Source organism: Corticium candelabrum, chromosome 1, assembly GCF_963422355.1.
Source record: "Corticium candelabrum chromosome 1, ooCorCand1.1, whole genome shotgun sequence".
Lineage (NCBI taxonomy): Eukaryota > Metazoa > Porifera > Homoscleromorpha > Homosclerophorida > Plakinidae > Corticium > Corticium candelabrum.
In genome coordinates, this window is record NC_085085.1 from 9,138,953 (window position 1) to 9,160,648 (window position 21,696).

Below are 21,696 nucleotides of genomic sequence, written 5' to 3' on the forward strand. Positions count from 1 at the left end.
AATGTATTAATTAAGTCAACTAATTAGGAGAATGTGGTAAAAGGGTCGGAGCCAAACATTGGGGCGTATAGAAGATAAATATTAATTAATCACGTCGCACCAACTAAAAAATAATTTGTTCAAGCGGAAATTAGAGGGCTGATACAGTTATTTGCCGCTGTTGCTGATCTTTCTCTGCCTTGTCCCCTACTTTGCATCCTATCAGTATCAGAGATTAGGAGTAGCCTCAATCGAGTCTGCCGCAAAGAAGGCGCAGGTCTCGATTACAGTCGGTACAACAAGCAGTGCTGACCAAACGAAGAGCTAGAGTAATGGCTTTCGTTACTGTAACGTTTGTATTGCAATACAACGTGTATTAATATATTAATGGCTCACAGTACACTATCTAAAGTATGCAACCAAGAGTTAGACTAACGGCAAGTGAGTACATGGTAACTGCTATATTCTATCTATCTAGATAGTCTACTAATCTACTAATCTAGTCTACTCCTTACATCCATCTTAATATGTTGCAATTTTTTTGCTAATCGTCAACGTGTCTGTCATCATATCAAGTTTGTAAATTGTATGATCTATTATGTTTATATGATTTCATCAGGTCAATGAACTTTTGCACACAAAGCCACAATGACATCCATGAACCACTTGTAGTCACTTTACGTGATGATGAAAGTATGCAACACAGTATGCACTGACATATTTTTATTACTGTTTGATACTTATGCAGTAGAGTATAGGCATATATGGCTGACTGTTTTTACATATCGAATTTTAGTAAATTTCAGCTTTGAGTCATCAGAAATCAAACTTTGTAGAAGTCACTTGACTCATATCATAATCTACTCAAAAGGCATGGAAGCACTTCCGGTCCACGTGTGGCTGTTAGTGTGGATGGGTGGGTAAGTATGTCAGCTCAAAGTGTGTCACACTTTAATGCTGGTTAATTTTGGACACTGAACGACAGCATTGACTGTTTGATTGTATACGTAATACACTTTAATTCATTACATGCTAAACCCAGCAAGGCCATAGGAGCCGCTCCAGAAGACCGAAATACGAGGCTATCTTACACATGCTGGTTAGCCTAAGTTAGGCCAAACTACTTCCTATTTGCTCTCTACGGGCCTGAAATAGTCCTAGCCTCACAAGCCATGCCCTTCCGCTCAGTCGCAGAACTAAATGCACGCTAATGATCACGCGAAGAGGAAGTGGAGCGTTTGCCGCAATTGCAATATGCAGTTCGAAGATACGTAGAATATCCTATGCTATCTCAACAATAGATACTTACAATATTTTGAATACAGCCGTTTTGATGGTTTGAATATACAAGTAGCAGTCGATCTCGCTGATAAATATGATAACTGCAAGAGAATCAAGTATTTGCAGACGGTTACTATTGTGAAGTTTGATTTGATAATAATTATTAGTAACAGTTTGGCATTTGTCTGATTAGCTGTATGATAATAATCGAGCTACCGCGGTGCTAACTAAGAAGGTCAAAATCACACAACTTGCTAATGTATGGCACAATACATAAAGGAGTAAGCATTTTAAGCTTGCATTATGATCATGCATGGCAAGTGTAATACATATAAATTTTAATGATAAGCAATTGATATTATGACGCATTTCTCAAAACTACATTCAGATAGGGAATTCCTCAACAGATCCGACTATACCAGTACCTTGATGCCTGAAAGAATTCTATGGACTACGGTACTAGATTTAAATTAGGTAATAGGTGTCCATCAAACAAAGTTTTGTTGTAATTTTGTCAGTAAATATTATTGTGTGATAAAATCCTGTAATAAAATTAGAATTTTTGCTATAAATTGATAGGAATTGCGCTTTCCAAGTGTGATTTATAGATACTAGCTGTATAGCTATAGTTCTGTTTGTGAGGTCGTATGGTTTTACTCTAGTGTCAAGAATCAGGCCCGTAGGCTGGTCGCAGGAGTGTGTGTGTGTGTGTGGGGGGGGGGGGTGACTTTGCCAACAAAGTCTATGTGGTTTCAATTAAATGTAATCGCACTGCGCTAAAGTTTTTTTGGTGAATTCACCACTTTGGAAACGTGTTTAAAATTGTGTTTGTATACTTAGTTCACATAATTGTATTTGCAATTGCTCGGGCATTATCTAATAATACGTATCTGTATTCATAATTGTATATGTAAGACTTAGAGTTAGCAGAAAACATTAGTGTAACAGTACCGAGTCAAGTTCGAGTCTGCGAGGATGAAGGCGAGTATAATAATCGACTACGGTCAGTGGACGGTTCGGGTCAGTGGACGGTTCGGCCATTTAATTTTCTACATTTCAATTTTCATGTTTTAATTTTTCAATTTTCAATTTTTAGTCCTTTTTTAATTTTTAATTTTTAATTTTTAATTTTTTACTTGCATTCTTATTTAAAATTGTTGTGTTTATTAAATTTTAATTTTTAATTTTTAAATTTTTAATTTTTAATTTTTAATTTTCCATATTTTTGTAAAATGGTTTTCATCTTTTGATGTGTTGATGCTTGTGATCTTTAGATTTATCTTTTAAAATTTGATTTTTAGGCACCTATGTGCTCAAAACTAGAAACTTGAACGCGCTGTTCGCTTTTCTATTTCTAACATGAATAGAAAATAGAAAATTGAAATGACCGAAGACGCTAGACACAGCAGGGTCTCAGCGGGGGTCCCAGCAGGGCTTCCATTCGCACGCATGTCTCAGGAGATCACGTTTCCAACACGCTAGCTTTCCCCGGGAAGGCACGCCCTCAACTTGCACAACCAGTTAGTATTGCAGTCGCTGTAATGGACGAGGCAGACATCAGACGAATGGTAGAAGAAGGCATTTCGCATTCAGAAATAAGCTATAGATTGAGGCGAAGACATCCTGGAGTTAGAGGACTTTCTGAGAGATCGGTGAGAAGATTTTGCTTTGAACACGACATCCACTCTAACTCGGGTGTGTCGAATCGTGAGTTGAGGCAAATCGTTGAAGCCGGTGTTAGAGAGGTAAATTGTAAATATGTACATACTCTAAATATCTATATACATGTGATTACAACGTTGCTGAAATAAGGTTGGGCCAGCATACGGGAGGAAGATGATGAAGGGCTACTTGCAAACTAGAGGCTTTCGTGTATGGGAAAAGAGAGTGGGATGGGCTCTTGGACAAGTTGCTCCTGGATATCACAGAAGGAGGCAAGCTCTTGCGCATCGACGAGTAAATCCCATACCCTATTACGCTCAATACTGTGGTCACAAAATGCACATAGACCAGAATGAAAAGCTTGTGATGTATGGAGTTACACATGTCCTCGCCATTGACGGCTATAGTGGATTCATTCTTGGCATCATCACAATGCCTATCAAAAACAACATTTTGATTTACAGCCACTTATTCGGACCTATCTTGATACAATTTGGTCTGTGGGATCAAATACGAGTTGACCATGGGAAAGAGTTCATTTTGTCTCTATACGTGCAAGAACGCTTAGCAAATTTAAGGCGAAATCAAAGAAGAGCTCCCCATGTTCAGTCAATGTCTAGGGAGGTATAGACAACAACATGAATGACACACAATGATTAGGATGTGATTGTAATATACTTAATTCTTTAATTACCTAGAATCATCCAGCAGAAAGAATATGGGTGGAAGTCAACCAAAGGGTTAATTATCCTGTTAAGGAATGCCTTAATGATCTGGTGGAAACCGACCAACTAGACTTGAACGATGACATTGTCAAGTTTTGTATCTCGTGGCTGGCTATGAGAGTGTGCCAGGCTGGAATAGAACTATTTGTTCTAGCGTGGAACAACCATCCTATTCCAGGTATAGGATAAAGTCTGCATATTACTGTCAATTAGCAACACACTTTGTGTAACTTTGCATATAGGAAAAGGAACTCCTAATCACAGAGTTCAAAATCACCAGGCTGTTAGACTTCCAGCAGGAACAATTCCAAGTGTAGACTACGCAGTGCAGTTATTCGAAGGAGAGGGAGGAATTTTGAGAAGGTCAACAGAATATGGCAATGATCCGATTGCGGACAACGCCATCCACTTGGCCAGAAGTCAATATTTTACATTAAACCACGGAACCTACAATGATCTCTACTCAGCAACAGCAAACGGCTATTATACTCCATTTCATGACGCTTGGCGCTATTTCTATCATTTGACAATTACTTTGTAATAGTTGCATGATGAAAAATAGCCATTGGAGTACCGCTTCAATATAGAACCTAAAAAATAGCGACTGCAATACTAACTGGTTGTGCAAGTTGAGGGCGTGCCTTCCCGGGGAATTCCCTCAATGATCATGAGTGAGATCTAGCAAGGGTGATGATGTCTACGGTTAGCAAATTGCTTTTGTACATTTGGAAAGCCTATAGCTTTTGATGTTCAGAGAGTTTCTTTATCGATACACTATAGTAGCTAGTGTGCGGAGGTAGCCGTTTGCGAGAAGAGGGAAAGGCGTGGCCGTATGTTCTCACACCCCACCTAGTGCTAAACGATTTGCTTCGAAGCCTCTAGTCTGGTTGTTTGTGAGAAGAGTTAGCTAACCCCATGAGTGGCTAACAATAAACGTCAAAACAAATCGCATTGCAGCTCTAGAAGAGTCCGAACCACCGCTCGGTAGTAATTGGACGGGTCGACTGCTTTCTCACACCGCAAGACATTCTTGGGTAGACTTTCGCAGCCTCCACTACAGTTGTTTTGTAAGCGTCGTCTACGTTAGGTCACCACAACTTGCATCTCCCCATATTGTTTTTGACTAATGTTGTGAAGCGTTCGCTAGGCGTGGTCACACCGCCTCGGCTCTATTAGAGGAGGTCGTATCGGTCAGTAGTCGTCAATCGTTAGTAAAATCATTTCAGTGTGCGTGTGGAGACGATGGACAGGCAACGACGGTTAAGTGGACCATTTGACATGGTGACCATTTTTCGAGGAACGCAAGAGTTGCCAATGAAATTGTCGGACGTGAGCAGTTTGCGACTGTCTCGAGTTTTCAAGGCAAGTCAAGTTGTACACGGCGCGAACAACTTTAGATGTTAAAACAATCATACACTGTTAACTAATTAATTAAGGTGATCGACAAAATTCAGTGTTGCGTATCACTGTGTAGGTAGAAGTCATTTACCTGAAAAGAGAGGATGGCAACGAGGCGGCAATATTTCCTCATACTGGAGGTCGATTCGACGGACTCTCGGCTGGTCATCGCTATCAACTCTACGGCGACCCGCTCTTGGTGGAAGAGTCCAATGTGTCCGATGCCTCGTCGTTTCCGCACAGTCGTCGCCTACAGCTGCAGCCAGTGGTAGGTGTAACCAGTGAAGCAAGTCGCCATACTGCTAGGACCGCAACAGTTCCAGCACCCGGAACTTCATGGGCGCCGACGCCGTCTTCCTCTTGGTCTGCGTTTAGATCGGTAGCACCGAGCAGCAAGAAAGCGCGGTCGCAATCGGCAGTCAGAGAAATCAAGAAGAGTGTTGACCTGTGGTCTATGGAAGTCGTTCGAAACAAGCTGCAGCTAGCCGAAGTACGTTCGCAGACGTACGTTCGCTTTGCCGAAAGTGACGTCAGCCTACTACATATTACTGACTTAGTTCAGAGTCACTTTGAAGCTCAAGGTGTTGTTCCGTGTGACGACCGAATTATCCTAGTGGACAACCGCGGCGTACCGTTCGCAGATGACGAAGGAACAAGAGGTAGGATATACGTTACATCTATGCACGCACAGTATGCATGACGAGGTGTTTATCTAGGAGTCTCTGCAGCAAGCAGCGCGGTCTTCTTTAATTTGTCTGTGCATGAACATGTCGCTCACCCTAAAGCCTTGCATGCTCAAATGCACTAGCAAGCATGCATGCACTCTAGCTGGTATGTATATGTAGCACCGTCCAGACGCAACGTTCTATAAAATACGTTGTACTCCTGTCTAGACGTATCCGTGCTATACTGCACTCTCTCGTGTAATATAATCCAAGCAGGCACTGGTATATAGGACACACTCGAACGATCAACTGATCAATCCTTACGCAAGTGCTACGTACACCAAGTAGTGAACTTGAACTAAGCTCTATATAAGTAGACGATACACCGTACTACACAATACACGTACTACACGGTACACGATCAATACTAAGCTAGTCTAGCAAATTCACAAGTTATATAGGCGCTACCTAATGACGTCAACTAACGTACGCTAAGTAGCTAGTGCGCTACACCGTTGCTACATTCCTCCCTCTTTATTCTAAAACACGTCCTCGTGAGTCAAAGTCAAGGTAACAGTAATCAACACAACGCTACGGTAAGTCTAACTCATATTCTTCTTGGTTCATCCAGCCAGGTGGTCGCCGATTTCGAAGAGGACGAATCGGATGTGCCATCTGTAGCTCTGGCTCCGGCTGCTCGACTTCATTGTCAACCTCCGGTGTACTTGCGTCGGACAGCTCAACAATCTCGTGACGGATTCCCAGTTCTCCCATCGCACGCTCATGGTCATTACGATCAGGCAATGGAAAACGTCGTTTAGTTGTCTGCTTGTTCTGTTGTTGAGTTGACATCAACTCTGGATCTTGCAAGTCCATGGGTCGTCGGTAGTGGTGTCTTAATCTGTTCAGATGGACTCGTTGCTGTCGACCTCCTTGTGTGTGAACAATAGAGACATTGTTGTCACTGTGGAGCTTCAGGATCTTGAACGGACCAGTATAGGGTTTTGACAACTTTGGTGATAGACCCCTCTTAACCGCCGGACTGTACAGCCACACATAGTCTCCTTCTCTGAACTTTGTTGTCTCTTTATTCCTTTGGTTAAAGACTTTTGCTTGCCTGTGCTGTGCTCTTGTTGTTTCTTCATTTACTATTTCTCGTGCTATTTGTAGTTTAGCTTTCAGATCTTTGCCAAATTGTGTTGTAGATTGCTCCTCTGGTAATGCTTTATCAAGCTCTACATCAATCGGAAGTCGTGCTCTCCTTCCAAACAGTAACTCGTGTGGACTTTCTCCAGTGGATGCATGTTTTGAGGTTCTGTATCCCATGAGTACTAAAGGTAGCCACTCGTCCCACTCGGTCTGGTTCCCTTCAACATACTTTGACAATGCCTCGATGAGCGTTTTGTTCATCCGCTCCACTAGTCCATCACATTGAGGATGATAAGAGGTGGTTCTAGTCTTCTTCATCCCTAATAGCTTGCAGACTTCTTGCATCACCCTTCCTTCAAAATTTGCTCCTCTGTCACTGTGGATGATTACGGGCACTCCATAACGACAAATAACTTCTTGGACGAGAACCTTTGCCACTGATTCTGCTCGTTGGTCAGGAAGCGGGAATGCCTCCACCCATTTGGTGTAGTAGTCGGCCATGACTAGGATATATTTATTCCCCTTGTTACTTGTTGGTAGTGGCCCTACAAAATCCATGGCCAACATTTCCATTGGACCTCCAATAGGAATCGATTGCAAGTCAGCTTGTATTGGATTCTTGGGCTGCTTCTTCCTGGCACACTGTTGACACGTGTGAATATAGGTCTGGATGTCCTTAGTGTATCCTGGCCACCAGCAAATCTCCGAGACCTTGTCTATTGTCTTGTCGACGCCAAAGTGTCCACCTTGGTCGTGCAGACTATGTAACACCTTGGGAATCAAGCATCTTGGGACCACCAGTCTTGGACTGTCGTCACCTCCTTGAGTTGGGGCTTGTGGTCGATACCGGTACAAAATACCATTTTCTATTGTGAGCTGGTGCCACACTTTGCGAAAAGCACACAACTGCTGACTAGTACGCCAAGGTCCTCGTACGGGTGGATGATCAGGGAAATACTGGAGTACTTGGGAAATGACTGGGTCGTTCTCTTGCATCTCAGCCAATTCGGATCTTGTCCACGTGGGGCATAGTCCAACAGCATTGGCTGACTCAACCACGGGTGTTGAGATGTCTTCGAATCGATCATCGAGCGTGGTTCCTTCTTGGACTTCCTCCTGCTGTGCAATTGGTGTGTGGCGAGACAATGCATCTGCATTTGTATTCTGTCGACCTGGTTTATGTTGGATGGACCAGTCAAACTCACTCAGGTACAATAACCATCTTGCTAAACGTCCTCGTGGTTCCTTGATGGTCTTAAGCCACGTTAACGGACAGTGGTCTGTGATCAACACAAATGATCTTCCAAATAAATATGGCCTGAAGTGTCCCACTGCCCACACCAAAGCAAGGGCTTCTTTCTCTATAGTAGAGTAGTTAAGCTCTGCTTTGTGCAGTACTCTACTGGCATACGCAACTACATACTCCTTCCCCTCATACTTCTGAGAAAGTATTGCACCAAGACCATGGTTACTTGCGTCCGTCGTCAGGGTGAATTGAACATTGAACGTGGGGAACGCAAGAATGGGAGCAGTAGTCAGCTTTGTTTTCAACTCATTGAAGGCTGCCTCACAGTCTTCACCCCAGTAAAATTGAGTCGCACGTCGCTCTAGGTTAAACAGAGGGTTTGCAATTGTCGAAAAACCCCGTACAAACCGTCTGTAGTAGCCTACTAACCCCAAAAAGCTGCGCACCTCAGTCGCATTTGTAGGCCTTGGATAATCACGAACTGCTTGCACCTTGCTTTTCTCTGCCTCTAACCCTCTTCGAGACACGATGTGTCCTAGGTACTGGACACTTGACCTCGCAAAACAGCATTTCTTAGGCTTCAGCTTGAGGCCTGCATTGCGTAGCCGATCAAAAACTTCTGAGAGCCTAGTGATATGTTCCTTGAATGTTTCTGAGAAAACAATTATGTCATCTAGGTAAACCAAGCAATGTTCCCACTGTAGTCCAGCTAGCACATATTCCATTAGCCGTTGGAAGGTTGCAGGGGCATTGCACAACCCAAACGGCATTACTGTAAATTCAAAATGGCCCTGTGGTGTCGAAAAAGCTGTTTTCGGTCTGTCACTCGGGTCAACCTCAACCTGCCAATAACCGCTGGCCAAATCTAATGTTGAGAAGTATTGAGCTCCTCCCAGGGAATCTAGTGTCTCATCCACTCGAGGTAGTGGATAGGCATCCTTGATGGTGATACCGTTTAAGGCCCGGTAATCAACACAAAATCGATAACTGCCATCCTTCTTTCGCACTAAAATAACAGGAGAGGACCAAGGACTAGCTGATGGTGTGATAATCCCATTTTGTAACATGCCTTGAACTTGTTGCTGCACCAATGGCTTTAGTGATTGCGGCAACCGATATTGTCGTTGCTTGACAGGATTATGCTGTTGGGTTGGTATGGCATGTTGAACGATGTTGGATCTCCGCACATCTCCGTCTCCTTGAGAAAATAGTTCTCTGTTATCTAACACAAGCTTGTCCAGTAGGCCTCTCTCGCCTGGGGCCAAACGAGTTGCTGACCAATCAAACTGCTTGAGGAATTCGAAGTCGTCCTTCTTCTCATGTGAGGTCGGGTTAATAGTACAGCAAGAATCTGTCTGAATACACTGATCAACAGGTACAAGAGTGCCCAATACCGTCCCCTTGTTGAGACACCTTGAACCTTGCATAAACAGTAGCTGCACTGGGCTTCTTGTACTTGATTCAGGAACCAATACTCTGGCAATCAAAGCACCTGTACTGTCCATTAGCGTTTGGTTTGGCTCCAGCATTTGAGTAGTCGTAGTTGAACACTGCTGCCCATCACTATTGATTATTGTTGCCATGGTAACCACACATTCCATTCCTGGTGTCTGTACTTGTGTCTCCAAAACCAAACTACACTTCTGTACATCTTCATTCCGTTCTTCTGGTACATCTCTCTTGAGTTGCAGAGACCCTCCTATCCAATCCAGACGTCCTCGTTTCAGATCTACTATCATTCCATGATGGAGTAGAAAGTCAGATCCCAATATGGGTCCTGTATCTGTGGGCACAACCATAAAACGATGCGGAGCTACCCAATGGTCTAAACCGACCAGCAAATCGACCTCCCCCAATACCTGCAACCTGGTTCCGTTGACCGCCTGTAAATCTACATTAACCGAACACGGAAGTAGCGGTTTTCCAACCACCATTGATATAGGGACCAACGATACAGACGCGCCAGTATCAATAAGGCACGGACTCTCTATTCCATTCACAGTACCGCAAACCACTAACGATTTAGCCATGCCATTCACCTGGTAAAACCTCCCTTGACTGTTTCGGTTAGATGTCTGTCCTGTTGTGGGCAGGTGGTTACCGCGGCGATCGATGTCTCTTGATGATGCCATAGATCGTTGGTCACGTCGGTCACGTCTCTGGTCACAATCACGAGCCATGTGGCCTTGTCTACCACAGACAAAACATCCTCCTCCGCGTGGCTGTGTGGACCTCAACAATGGACAATCGCGTTGCAGATGTCCTGGCCGATTGCACTTGTAACACAATCGCTCACCACTTCCGAGTTTGGTAGCCGGACGTCGTCCAACTGGGTATGCATATTGAGTAGGTTGCCCTTGAGACGTTGATTGTTGTTGCTGTAACTCCAATTGTTCCAGTCTCTTCTCTAGCTTCGTAATGTACTCGTCTTTTGTTGACTTCCACGGAGGTGGCGGACATCTCCCATCGACGGCATTAACTACCGCCTGTAATCCTCCGGTTGTCTTACGCCGATCACTCAACAGCATCAACTCTTTCGCCCTTGTAATTGTGGCTTCCAGCGTGGTTTCTGCGTGGAGTTCTAATTCATGACGAACGAATTCAGGCATGCCTTCTATAAATCTGTCGGTTAGCTGCTGTTGCCGAATAGCGGCTGACAGTTCCGGGTACGCCTTGTCAATCAGTCGCTCCAGCTCTCCTGCGTAGACTTCCATAGGCTCACCAGCTTTCCAGTTGCGGTCTTTGAATTGACGCGTAGACAGTCGCCGCCGTTCTGCCGTTGGTGGTGAGAACACTCCCTTGAGAGCTGTGCACAAGTGTGCATACGTATCTTTTTGCTCTGCGGTAAGACGATCGTAAACCACCCAAGCACGTCCTTTCAGATACGTCGGTAAGATCTTTTGTTTAGTCCCACCGTCTTCTGTATTCCAGCCATTAGCATCCGCGCACAAGTCAAACTTCTTCAGCCATTGTTCGATATCACCGTCGCTAAACGAATCGGGAAGAGAAACTATCCGGCTGCCAAGAGAACGCGGATTGTGCGGTTGCTGGTGTTCCTGTTCCTGTCCTTGCTGCGCCATTAGTTACCGTACCACAATTCAAAGCACCAGTATACCACAACTGTGGGCAACGATACCGCAATTCAAAGTATGGGTACCGCAATTCAAAATATAGGCACCGCAATTCAAATCAACGGTACACACTGTAATGCGATAGTATACACGTACAAGCAAAGACACTTTCTTACTATCACTTCGGCAAATGCTCCTATCGTTGTCAGATCCGTACTCGATCACTTCGGCAAAATGCTGCTGTATCGCTGATAGATCCGAACTCCTGACACCAAATGTAGCACCGTCCAGACGCAACGTTCTATAAAATACGTTGTACTCCTGTCTAGACGTATCCGTGCTATACTGCACTCTCTCGTGTAATATAATCCAAGCAGGCACTGGTATATAGGACACACTCGAACGATCAACTGATCAATCCTTACGCAAGTGCTACGTACACCAAGTAGTGAACTTGAACTAAGCTCTATATAAGTAGACGATACACCGTACTACACAATACACGTACTACACGGTACACGATCAATACTAAGCTAGTCTAGCAAATTCACAAGTTATATAGGCGCTACCTAATGACGTCAACTAACGTACGCTAAGTAGCTAGTGCGCTACACCGTTGCTACATATATATACGTTTACGCTTTAACTAATTAACCTAGTTGCTTTGGATGCATGCAGACGTAGACTTTTGGAAGGCACCGTCTCGAAGAATCTGTGCGGTACTCCAGTCGGACTATGACTCACTGAAGTGCTACCTCGATTCTATACGAGAGACGGCACCGATCAAACGAAAACGAGCTTCATCGGCCACCGCCTCGTCAACAGCGATCGGTTACGGCCAGCTGCAGTCGTTGAGCTCGAGCACTCGTGCCTCATCTCCGGATATGGATATCCTTTTCAAGATCGACGGCGAAGTAGAAGACGCGCTAACTCATCTCGGCCGCCTGAAGTCCAGCTTCGAACGAGTACACGAGCGACTCCAGAACAGCGAAGACAAGATGGAGCAAGTGACTCGCCATCGGTTGCCATCGAAACGACGCACTAAATCGAAAACAGCGACAATAGCAGCAAGAATGATGCGTTGCAAGATTTGCCACCTGCTCAGCAGAAGTCCGATAGCAGTGTCTATTTGCTGCCGACAATGGCTCGGCTGCGAACGTTGCACTTCTCAATGTGGGCGTTGCCCACTCTGCAAGGCTACGTGGTCAGACGACAAACGTCCGCTGTCTCTTTGCGGTTTCGACGACATGAAAGAGCTCAAAAAAGAAATGCGAAATGAACTTGGGAGCGACGTAGCTCACGACGACAGCTCGTCGGACACGGAACTACCGATCATGTTACAATCTGCCACAACCCAAGGTGTCGGTGCCTCCTCGTCACACAGCTTGACTGCAGATGTGAACGTACGCGCCGACAATGAGAGCCCAGAGATTACTGAGTGACACATTGACATAGTCTACTTAATTAATAACTAGCTCTAGCTGTAAGCCGCGCTGTTCTACGTTAGCTAGTTGAGTTAGTTCAATTAATTGAGTTGAGCAAATAGAGTTCAGTTGAGTTGACTTCAACTAGAGTTCGGAAGGCGTTTGGACGTGCATGTCTGTTTACTTGGTGAGTTGTGCGACGTCATGCAAATGAGAAATGTGACCTGCTCTAGAGTACCACGCCCACCCTTGTATACGGTACCGGTACCGTGTACTACATCTAGAGTGTGCCCGTGAAAGCGCGCAGTCTACTACTTAATTAATTGTAGTAGGTTGACGGTTTCGATGTTTTAATTGTGTCTCGATTTTTCCTAGCAACAAACGTCGTTCCGTATACTTCGTCACCACAGTTGCCAACTCGGCAATCCGCTAGCTAGTGGGGAGCCTATCTAGTTATAACATAGCATTTTCCTCCAACCGGTTCATCTACAATAATGGTAGCGTGTTGTGTACAATGCACGTACAGTACGTGTACCTACACAGCTAGAGACCGAGGTATTCGCTGGCACAACGTTGTGTGTCAGAGCGAAGTTGTCAAGAGTTGCCAACGTTGGTTTGGCACGTGACGGAAAGCAAAGTAAAAACAAACACCTGCTAGCGTGTTGGAAACGTGATCTCCTGAGACACGCGTGCGAATGAAAGCCCTGCTGGGACCCCCGCTGAGACCCCTGCTGTGTCTAGCGTCTTCGGTCATTTCAATTTTCTATTTTCTATTTTCTATTCATGTTAGAAATAGAAAAGCGAACAGCGCGTTCAAGTTTCTAGTTTTGAGCACAGAGGTGCCTAAAAATCAAATTTTAAAAGATAAATCTAAAGATCACAAGCATCAACACATCAAAAGATGAAAACCATTTTACAAAAATATGCAAAAATTAAAAATTTAAAAATTAAAAATTAAAATTTAATAAACACAACAATTTTAAATAAGAATGCAAGTAAAAAATTAAAAATTAAAAATTAAAAATTAAAAAAAATACTAAAAATTGAAAATTGAAAAATGAAAACATGAAAATTGAAATGTAGAAAATTAAATAGCCGAACCGTCCACTGACCGACTACGTTGTCAAGATCTATTGTTACATCGTAGTGGATGTGAAGGAGAGCAAGGTGAGAAAATCTGTCCTTAGCCATGGATGCGCGCATATAGTTGTTTAGGCGTCGTAAAGCACTGGCGCTTCTCTCACATTCACACGAGGTGACAGGTATGGTACAGGCCATGGTCAAAAGAACTGAGATCTTTGGGAAGTCAATGGCGTCACATTCTTTGATGGCTTTTGCTGGTGAGCATGGTCTCTTCTCAGGGAGCATCGCCATATGCCTGTTCCTCCAGCGCCTGAGTTCCGCGTCCATCAATTCAGGCGATGGCAGATCATCTCTGTACTTGATCAGCGTCTCTTCCCGGTTGACATCTTGCGAACATATGATACTTGGCACAAGACCAAGTAGGGAAATGGCTGTGACTGCCGACTTTGAGAACTGCCGGTTGATGCTAATAATTATATGATCAAGAAAGGGAATTGCAACATTTCTCTGGAAATACTCTTGAACTGAAGCAGCTGGAATATTGCTGCGATTTTGTTGCCTTGCTGCAATGCGAGGCATTGCAATTGTACTTCCAACCTTTTTTGCCATGTCTGAACTAACTTTGTAGATTTGAGAAAAGCTGCTTTCAACGTTTGCGCGCTCGCTGTTGTAGGTCCTCACAATTTCAGATATCATGTTATGCGCTTTCACGATATCAACAGCTTTGCTCTGCAGCTTTACGGTAATGCCCGAAAGGTGATAAGTACTGATATATCGTCACAAACATTACAACAAACTGAAAGGAAGTAACACTAGCCAGAATCTGCTGTGCTTCATTGCGGCCTACATAGTTCCAGTCAGCATACGTAGCCCCATATTTCTCCAAGTGATAGCGGAAAGCTATTATCTCTAGAGCTTCAACCACAAATACGTACCCTTGGTAGAAGTGCTGATAAGCCGAATGCCGCTCAGCCCATCGCGTCTTGCACAGATCGATCAGTGGCTTCCTCCTCTCTTCATTGACCACATTGTGGTTGATGATCATTTCTAGAACACCACTTCTCTTTGGACTATTGAGAAAGAAACGGCTGCATTTTTTAACGCAATCGATCACATTACGTACTTCAGGAAGAGCACATGACTTTCTTATCACAAGGTTAAGGCAGTGGCCACTGCAGTGCACGTAGGTGGCTAAAGGAGCTTTATGTCTAATCCTGGCCTGGACACCCACTCGATCTGAAGACATGTTGCTGGCGCCGTCGTAGCCCTGACCACGCATAGTAGCAAGTGGTATGTTATTCTCTTCCAGAAAGCCAAAGATACCATCTGCAATCCCCTCCCCAGTAATTCTGTTCAACTTCAAAAACCTTAAAAACTCTTCTCTGACCTCTTTAGTACTTCTGTCAACAAACCTGGCGCAGATGGCAAGATGCTCAACGTTATGCGAAGTTACCTCGTCAGCAAGGATGGCGTAAAAGGGCGCAGCTGTCAAATCACCTATTATTCCCTGTAAGAGGATGTGGTTTTCCATGACTTTAATCAGCTCATTTTGTGTTTGAGGAGAAAGATAAGTTGCACATCGCATTTTAGGAATTTCCAGTTGCCTTCTTAACTCTTCATCGTGCACTGCCAGAAGCCTCAGCAAAGAAAGAAAATTACCTGGATTTCCAGGTGATTCCACACTCTCTGCGTCTCCACGTAAAGCAATGCACTGTCTGGCGCAGTACAACACAGCAGAAGCAATGGACTTCAGGACAGCACGATTACGCGCGACATTGGCCGCCCTGCGGGTGTCCGACTGTGCAGTAATGGTAGTATCTGGATTCTCCAAGGTTCGCTTGAAGTTATCAGCTTGCTCAATGGCTTGATGATGGTATAAGCACTGCTCGTGCTCCTTTGCTTTTTCTCCTTTCTTGTTCCAATCACGAAAAGGCTTGCATACAAACTTCCCCTTGGACACTTTAGCAGCGAAAATTCCACAAGCAATGCAAAAGACACCATCCACTTGCTCGCTGTAAACCATCCACGGGTGTTCTGATAGCCAAACAGGACTAAAAGCTCGGTTGTGGCCACCAATACATGTCGGAGGAAAAACTTGGTCGGCACGAGGCTTTTTTTGTGATTTTTCAGTAGGTTGTACTTCTCCGCAGCACCCAGAGCCTGCATGGACTTGTAGAAATCGACAGAAGACTTGGCTTTGAAAAACAATTTGCCAATATCATCCACTAAATCATGATCAGAAGTATTAGCATGATGGCATTGCTGATTGCCGCCTGCGACGGCTGCACGCTGAGCCTCGTTGTCGTAAACTTCACAGCATGTGTTGCGCAAAGACTCGACATACGTGGCGATAGAGGACGACTTTACTCTTTCTACACTACCACTACAGCACTCACTGGAAGTCGGTGTTAGTTGATCATCTACTGCAACCAGTTGTGTAAAGTCTGGATCAGGAGTCACAAGTTGATCACGTGCCCTTTTTGGAACTAGAAAACTGTCCAGCCGTTGACACATAGCCGCTGCTTGCCTCCTTTTTCTACCTTTTTCCTGAGCCTGACCCATCTAGTGTCACTGTGACGAACACACACTTCTCCACGTTAGCAGGTAGCAGACAGGATAGCCAAATATCTGGCACGTACTTTGGAGTTCCAACACATCCCTCGGAGTCCTTTTGCCTACTAGCCCGGACTTCTTCCGTGAACGGGTCCGGGGAGGGTGCACGTGCATCCAGTGCACCCCCCAGCCTACGAGCTGGATCTGAATCACGGCTCAGCAGTTTGCAACATTTGAACTCTTTGGTATAATTGAGGTAGCTATACGTACGACTGCAACTTGCAACATTACAGCTAATGGCATTCACTAATGGATTTTTAATTAATTAAAACTTCTTTCATGTAAGCTAAGTACTATAGGGATTTTTCCATTTTTGCTGTCAAATAGAATAGACGCCTTTAACCGTAGCGGTTTAGTGTAATTCAAATACACAAAAATCAGGTGGATTAATTGATCATTTCTTCGAATTCTGTACTTGTGGACAACAATGTTTTAGATTGCATACGAGCGTAATACTAGTTTGGCATAATTGTAATGAATAGAGAAGCAATACAGTGCTAAACTCTCGGCTGGTGTACAGGCACACCACATGCTAAGACATGTGTACAGTGTGTAAGGCAGCTGAGGAGGCAAAAACGCACAACAATTTGACACCATTGAAAATTCCCTCACGCGGTGGTTACGTCTACCGTATTTACACAAATATCACCGTATAACCGCAATCATTTAGGCCTACAGGCACAGGTTGTAGTAATTAGGTGTCCCCAAAACCGCCAAAGGCAAAACAAAACATTAATGTGGAAAATATGCACGTGCAAATGTAGATTAGGCGTCTCTGTCCCCTCTGACTTTGGATACCGTAAACTAAATTTTAGTGTACTTACAGGTCAGTCGCTTTGTTCTACAAACAGACGCGCTGTCATGGACAATGCACGTTCCTCTTCGCAAATTCCTGTGGAGCGCCAAATTTCTGTTGAAGACGACACTAGTGATTTTGCAACAACACTGCAGCCGCTCAGCCACGCACCCCAAAAATTCAAGCTGCCAGACTGCAGAACCACTATGCAAAAACACTGTGAAACAATCAAAATGTTACAAGTCGGTTACAGCTACATGTACGGCATGCATGGCGCCTGAATCAAGTAAATTCGCTCTCTAGACGCCTGGTTAATTGTTGTTGGGAAAGCATGCATGTGAAAATGTACACTCTACGCGTTGTTTCTATGTGCTAAACCCTTTAAATAAACACCATGTGCAGGACGGACGCCCGATGGCTTGGCTGAAGTCTCGTAGCACAGCTACCAAACAGAGGTAGAGCCTTACAATGACATCAAGTTTGTCTATTGGTCGGTAATGACACCATTTCTCGTCTATTAGTCGGAATAGCATCTGCGCTAATCGAGTATAAATACGGTCGTACACGTCGGCCGACTACCATACCTTTAGCCCAAATATCCGGGCCTCGGGTAATAATTGGTCTTTCTAGTTCTGAAGAGTTAAAGTCATGTTTCTACTCTATTATAGGCAATAGTGCTTCTGTCTAAAAGCTGTATAGCAATCGAATTAGAGTTATCGTTTTAACATTCAAGTTTGTATATTATATTTCAAGAATGTTGATTGGTATAGCAGTACAGTTAGACTATCTCATTAGCAAGTCCTTATGTCTGCAAATACTCTAAATGTTTACTCTATATAAATGTCTTTTGTTGCCGTTAATTTGCGCACTCTAGATTTAGTAGAAAAGAAGGAAATTAGCACCGTTGACTCTTTTGTAAATGAGTCGCTTGGGATCTTTAATGCAACTTTCTTCTGATCGTCCACTAGGATACGATTCTCTGGTGTCTGGTGGAACCCAATCACTGTCGTAGTCTGAGTGCCATTTACTTCTTGTTGGATGGTTTTTACTGTTTATAGTCACCGTTTTCCCATGTCGACTTCAAACTCTATAACGGTAAGTTTACGTTGTCTAGATGAGCTATGTCGGTCTTTCCTCGTCCTGCTTCACGCACAGCTTTGTTGTAGTCGGCAGAAACATAAACTCCTCGATCGTCCTAGCAAACCGTTGAGCACTGTTCTAATTCCATGTTTTCGAATATTGTCTGCTCTGTCAGCGGTGGTGCCGTGGAAAACTCTCTTTAACTTCTGTTACACACCGTAGTGTCTAAGCAAGAAAAACTGAAAATTCCTTGATTACGAAGGGCAAATCGGATGACTTCTTTTGTAAATTAGTCGACGGAAGTCACTAATGCACATCCATCCTGATCTTCTACTGGTGTTTGGTGAAATCCAGTCACCGTGAGTAGTTTCTTTCCTTTTGTTTGATTGATTTATATATTATATATATATTTTATATAACTAAATGGACAAACAAAAAACATACATGAAAGACAAGTATTATTACTGGATATGTCAAACAAGTGCACTACTGGTCCAAAAACGACAGAAATACATGATTTGTAAAGATTTATAGAGAAGGAAGTAGAAAGTGCGATGATGAGAAAATAAAACAGGAGTAGAGGACATTGTGGAAGCAGCACAGGCAGACAAATAGACACGATGAGCGCTGAGTGCTCAAAGAGCAGGGTGAAGGTGCGGCATACATCAGACTTCCGAATGACCATGTTGTCCAGCAAGGAAGAGGAGAAAATAAAGACAAGGCGACGTTCGAACAGGATGACAAAAAGTTTCCAAGATGAATAGAATAGCAGGAACACCACAGACAGCCAAAGAAACCTGAAGAGCGCGAAATGCTGAAATAGTAGGGTGAAGGTGCGGCAAACGTCAAACTCTTGACTGACCATGTTGTCCAGCAGAGAAGTGACGAGAAGGAAGACGAGATGACACAAGAAGAATGAGAAAGACAGCAGGAACATCACAGACCGCCAAAGACACCCGAAGAGCGCGATATGCTCCAAGAGCGAGGTGAAGGTGCGGCAAACATCAGACTCTAGACCGACCATGTTGTCCAGCAGAGAAGTGACAAGAAGAAGGAAGACGAGATGACACAAGAAGAACGAATACGACAACGTGAACACCACAAACAGCCGAAGAAACCTGAAATGCGCGAAATGCTCAAAGAGCAGAGAGAAGGTGCGGCAAACAACAGACTCCCAACCGACCATGTTGTCCAGCGGAGAAATGACGAGAAGAAAGAAGACGAGAGGACCAGTACACTTCAACGCAGACAGAAACAATGCAAAGAGACGAACAAACAATCACAGGAACTCCACACAGCAACATACGAATAGCGTTCATTCCCTCAATGGGATCCCTTCACGTGGATGAAGACTGACGCAAGCAGCCAGAGTGGCAAAAGCCACAATGGCGCAACCTGGAGAGATGACAACTGCTGTTTCTCTTGTTTACTCAACGAAAGACGAAGACAACAGCACACGTGGAGGCGCTCACCATACATCCGGGATATGTATTTGTTTGATTGATGTTCATTGTCTAGGATAACAATTTTACCATGTCAATATCAAACTCTAATACGGTCGGTGACTCGGTTCGTTTCCTGTTGATAAGCCGTTACGCTGATCTTCCATCTTCTTCCTTTCGGCGTTTCGTCTGGCTTTGTCAAAGTCGTCCGAGACATACACTCCTGGTCCCATTGCACCGGAGGTCGACGGTTTGATTCCCGTTTTCGTATGTTTTCTGCTCTGACAGCCATCGTACCGCGATACACTCTCGTCAATTATACGTCGCACTATTTGAATAAGAAACGTGGGAACGTGTTGAAAACAAAAATGACGACTCGATGAGTCGCTTAGACCTGCATGCGATAATAAAGTGATTCAGCTAGTTTCAGGACGCCAAGCGACAGACGTGCTTCTTTGCAGACAGACGTGCAGCAGCCCTCATGACAAAGTTCCGAGTTGACTACGCCGACTGCGAGCACCTTTGCGGCTCGTCGCGAGCGTGGGCGTTGCGCGATTACTTATGCGAATCCTCCGTCTCACGTCTAACCAAAGATGGCTATCAGCGGTGCATCACTAGCTGAGGCGCGCATGTGTTAAGTTATAAAGAATTTAGTCGGTTTTAACTAATGTTCAACCAACAGTTGGTTGTTGCAGTCAAAAAATTTATGGTTTGGAAGAAGGACCCATGTTGGTGTTATGTTCTTTGTAATAAATTAACGTTGGGTTTGTTTTCTTTGTTTGTTAGTGGCATTGAGGCGATTTAGGGTAACACCTTACCAGGTATGCCTATAAGGCCAATACTACTGTAGTTGTCGCAGGTGGTACGTCTTCCTTCTTGTGCAAGGGCACAAGAAGTTGACTTTGCCAGTCCGCCGGAACCAATTAATCCCCCAAATGACATCAAAAATAGGTTTTAGCCACTGAATAATCACATTCTCAGCCAAAATGAGCATCTCTAAGGAGATTCTATCTATATCATGTGCTTTTCAGAATCTTATTTAGGAGACGGCTGATTTTATCTCCTCTTCAGTAAAGGGAATAGATAACTCGTCGTTTGACCGACATGAGGTGGACAAGGAAGACACAATGGGAATATCATCAATGGAGACAGCATTGATGTTAATTGGGAAATTCACCACTCCCTTGAAATGTTTGACCCAGCGATTCAACTTTTCCTTATCGTTCTGTAAACTTGTACCATCTTCAAGCAACTAGATTGGTTGAAGCTGGTTTAGAATACGTCTTCTGTGAAAGGTGTAATATTTTTATCAAAGAGCCTACAAGTCCTTGCTGTTCATTTATAAAAGCTTGGAATTCGGCATCTTCTGCCTTTTGACTCCACCAAAAGTTTTGAGCCTTCTCGACTGCAACCCTGGTAAGGTTTCCGAGACGATTGTACTTAGACTTTAGGCAATGAATGTTTTGTAATGGTGCATTCTTTAGATGAATCCACACGTCTTTCTTCTTCTCAGACAAGTTGCTCGCCTCATCAGTGACAGTCCGGATGGTTTCATCTATAAGAGAGAGAGAGAGGTAAATTTTTACAAGCCTTATGGATGTAAGATTTAAAGGTGTCCCACAGATAGTTTGCAGAAGAAGACTGGACTGATTGAATTCGGCTAAGGCAGACCGATAGCCAGCTCTGCAAGTCGACGAGATGTTAGTAGTCCAGTAGCGTATGTTACCTGTTTGCCTCCGCTTGACCTTAACTTTATAGCGCAAGGAAGAGGCGACGAGTTTATGATCAGACTCATGAAGAATTGACCAATCCACACACACACACACACACACACACACACACACACACACACACACACACACACACACACACACACACACACACACACACACACACACAGCTCTCCTATGTAGATATAGGACACTTTAATCAAAGAGCAACATTTGGATTTGCAATAAGCTCCTTTTAGTTAGTACAAATATACTAAACTTCAAGTTTTTTCGATCAAACAAACACAAGCACATTTTAGTTAGTGCAAATATACTAAACCTCAAGTTTTTTAAATCAACCAAACACATAATT

At 44.0% G+C, this 21,696-nt stretch overlaps 3 protein-coding genes across 4 annotated transcripts; 2 read left to right on the forward strand and 1 right to left on the reverse strand.

Moving 5' to 3' along the window:
• Positions 1-2,801: 2,801 nt before the first annotated feature.
• LOC134193952 (uncharacterized) lies at positions 2,802-4,188 on the forward strand. The gene is made up of 4 exons (XM_062662860.1): positions 2,802-3,005; positions 3,073-3,546; positions 3,621-3,825; positions 3,890-4,188. Exons 1-4 carry the CDS (start codon positions 2,802-2,804, stop codon positions 4,186-4,188), a joined length of 1,182 nt encoding a protein of 393 aa, XP_062518844.1.
• A 575-nt stretch (positions 4,189-4,763) lies between these two features.
• Positions 4,764-12,744, forward strand: LOC134179247 (uncharacterized). Of its 2 annotated transcripts, none has more exons than XM_062646107.1 (2): positions 4,764-5,704; positions 11,855-12,744. In XM_062646107.1, the coding sequence occupies exons 1-2, from the start codon at positions 5,500-5,502 to the stop codon at positions 12,616-12,618; spliced, it is 969 nt and encodes a 322-aa protein (XP_062502091.1). In that variant the 5' UTR covers positions 4,764-5,499; the 3' UTR covers positions 12,619-12,744. The 2 variants fall into 2 exon arrangements, with proteins under 2 accessions (XP_062502091.1, XP_062502100.1); XM_062646116.1 differs by lacking the exon at positions 4,764-5,704 and adding an exon at positions 5,718-5,876.
• A 309-nt stretch (positions 12,745-13,053) lies between these two features.
• LOC134194039 (52 kDa repressor of the inhibitor of the protein kinase-like) lies at positions 13,054-16,245 on the reverse strand. Its single transcript, XM_062662974.1, has 4 exons — positions 15,897-16,245; positions 14,474-15,852; positions 13,702-14,418; positions 13,054-13,086 (listed from the first exon to the last, which is right to left on the reverse strand). The coding sequence occupies exons 1-4, from the start codon at positions 16,243-16,245 to the stop codon at positions 13,054-13,056; spliced, it is 2,478 nt and encodes an 825-aa protein (XP_062518958.1).
• Between the last annotated feature and the right edge of the window lie 5,451 nt (positions 16,246-21,696).

Excerpts from the sequence above, each read along its gene's own strand:
- LOC134193952 (XM_062662860.1), top strand. The coding sequence starts at position 2,802 with ATGGACGAGGCAGACATCAGACGAATGGTAGAAGAAGGCATTTCGCAT. Across the intron at positions 3,006-3,072 it reads TTGAAGCCGGTGTTAGAGAG|GTTGGGCCAGCATACGGGAG; the intron begins GTAAATTGTAAA and ends TGCTGAAATAAG. Across the intron at positions 3,547-3,620 it reads TTCAGTCAATGTCTAGGGAG|AATCATCCAGCAGAAAGAAT; the intron begins GTATAGACAACA and ends TTAATTACCTAG.
- LOC134179247 (XM_062646107.1), top strand. The coding sequence starts at position 5,500 with ATGGAAGTCGTTCGAAACAAGCTGCAGCTAGCCGAAGTACGTTCGCAG. Across the intron at positions 5,705-11,854 it reads AGATGACGAAGGAACAAGAG|ACGTAGACTTTTGGAAGGCA; the intron begins GTAGGATATACG and ends GGATGCATGCAG.
- LOC134194039 (XM_062662974.1), bottom strand. The coding sequence starts at position 16,245 with ATGGGTCAGGCTCAGGAAAAAGGTAGAAAAAGGAGGCAAGCAGCGGCT. Across the intron at positions 15,853-15,896 it reads TGATTTAGTGGATGATATTG|TCCATGCAGGCTCTGGGTGC; the intron begins GCAAATTGTTTT and ends GATTTCTACAAG. Across the intron at positions 14,419-14,473 it reads TTACTTCCTTTCAGTTTGTT|CTGCAGAGCAAAGCTGTTGA; the intron begins GTAATGTTTGTG and ends ATTACCGTAAAG.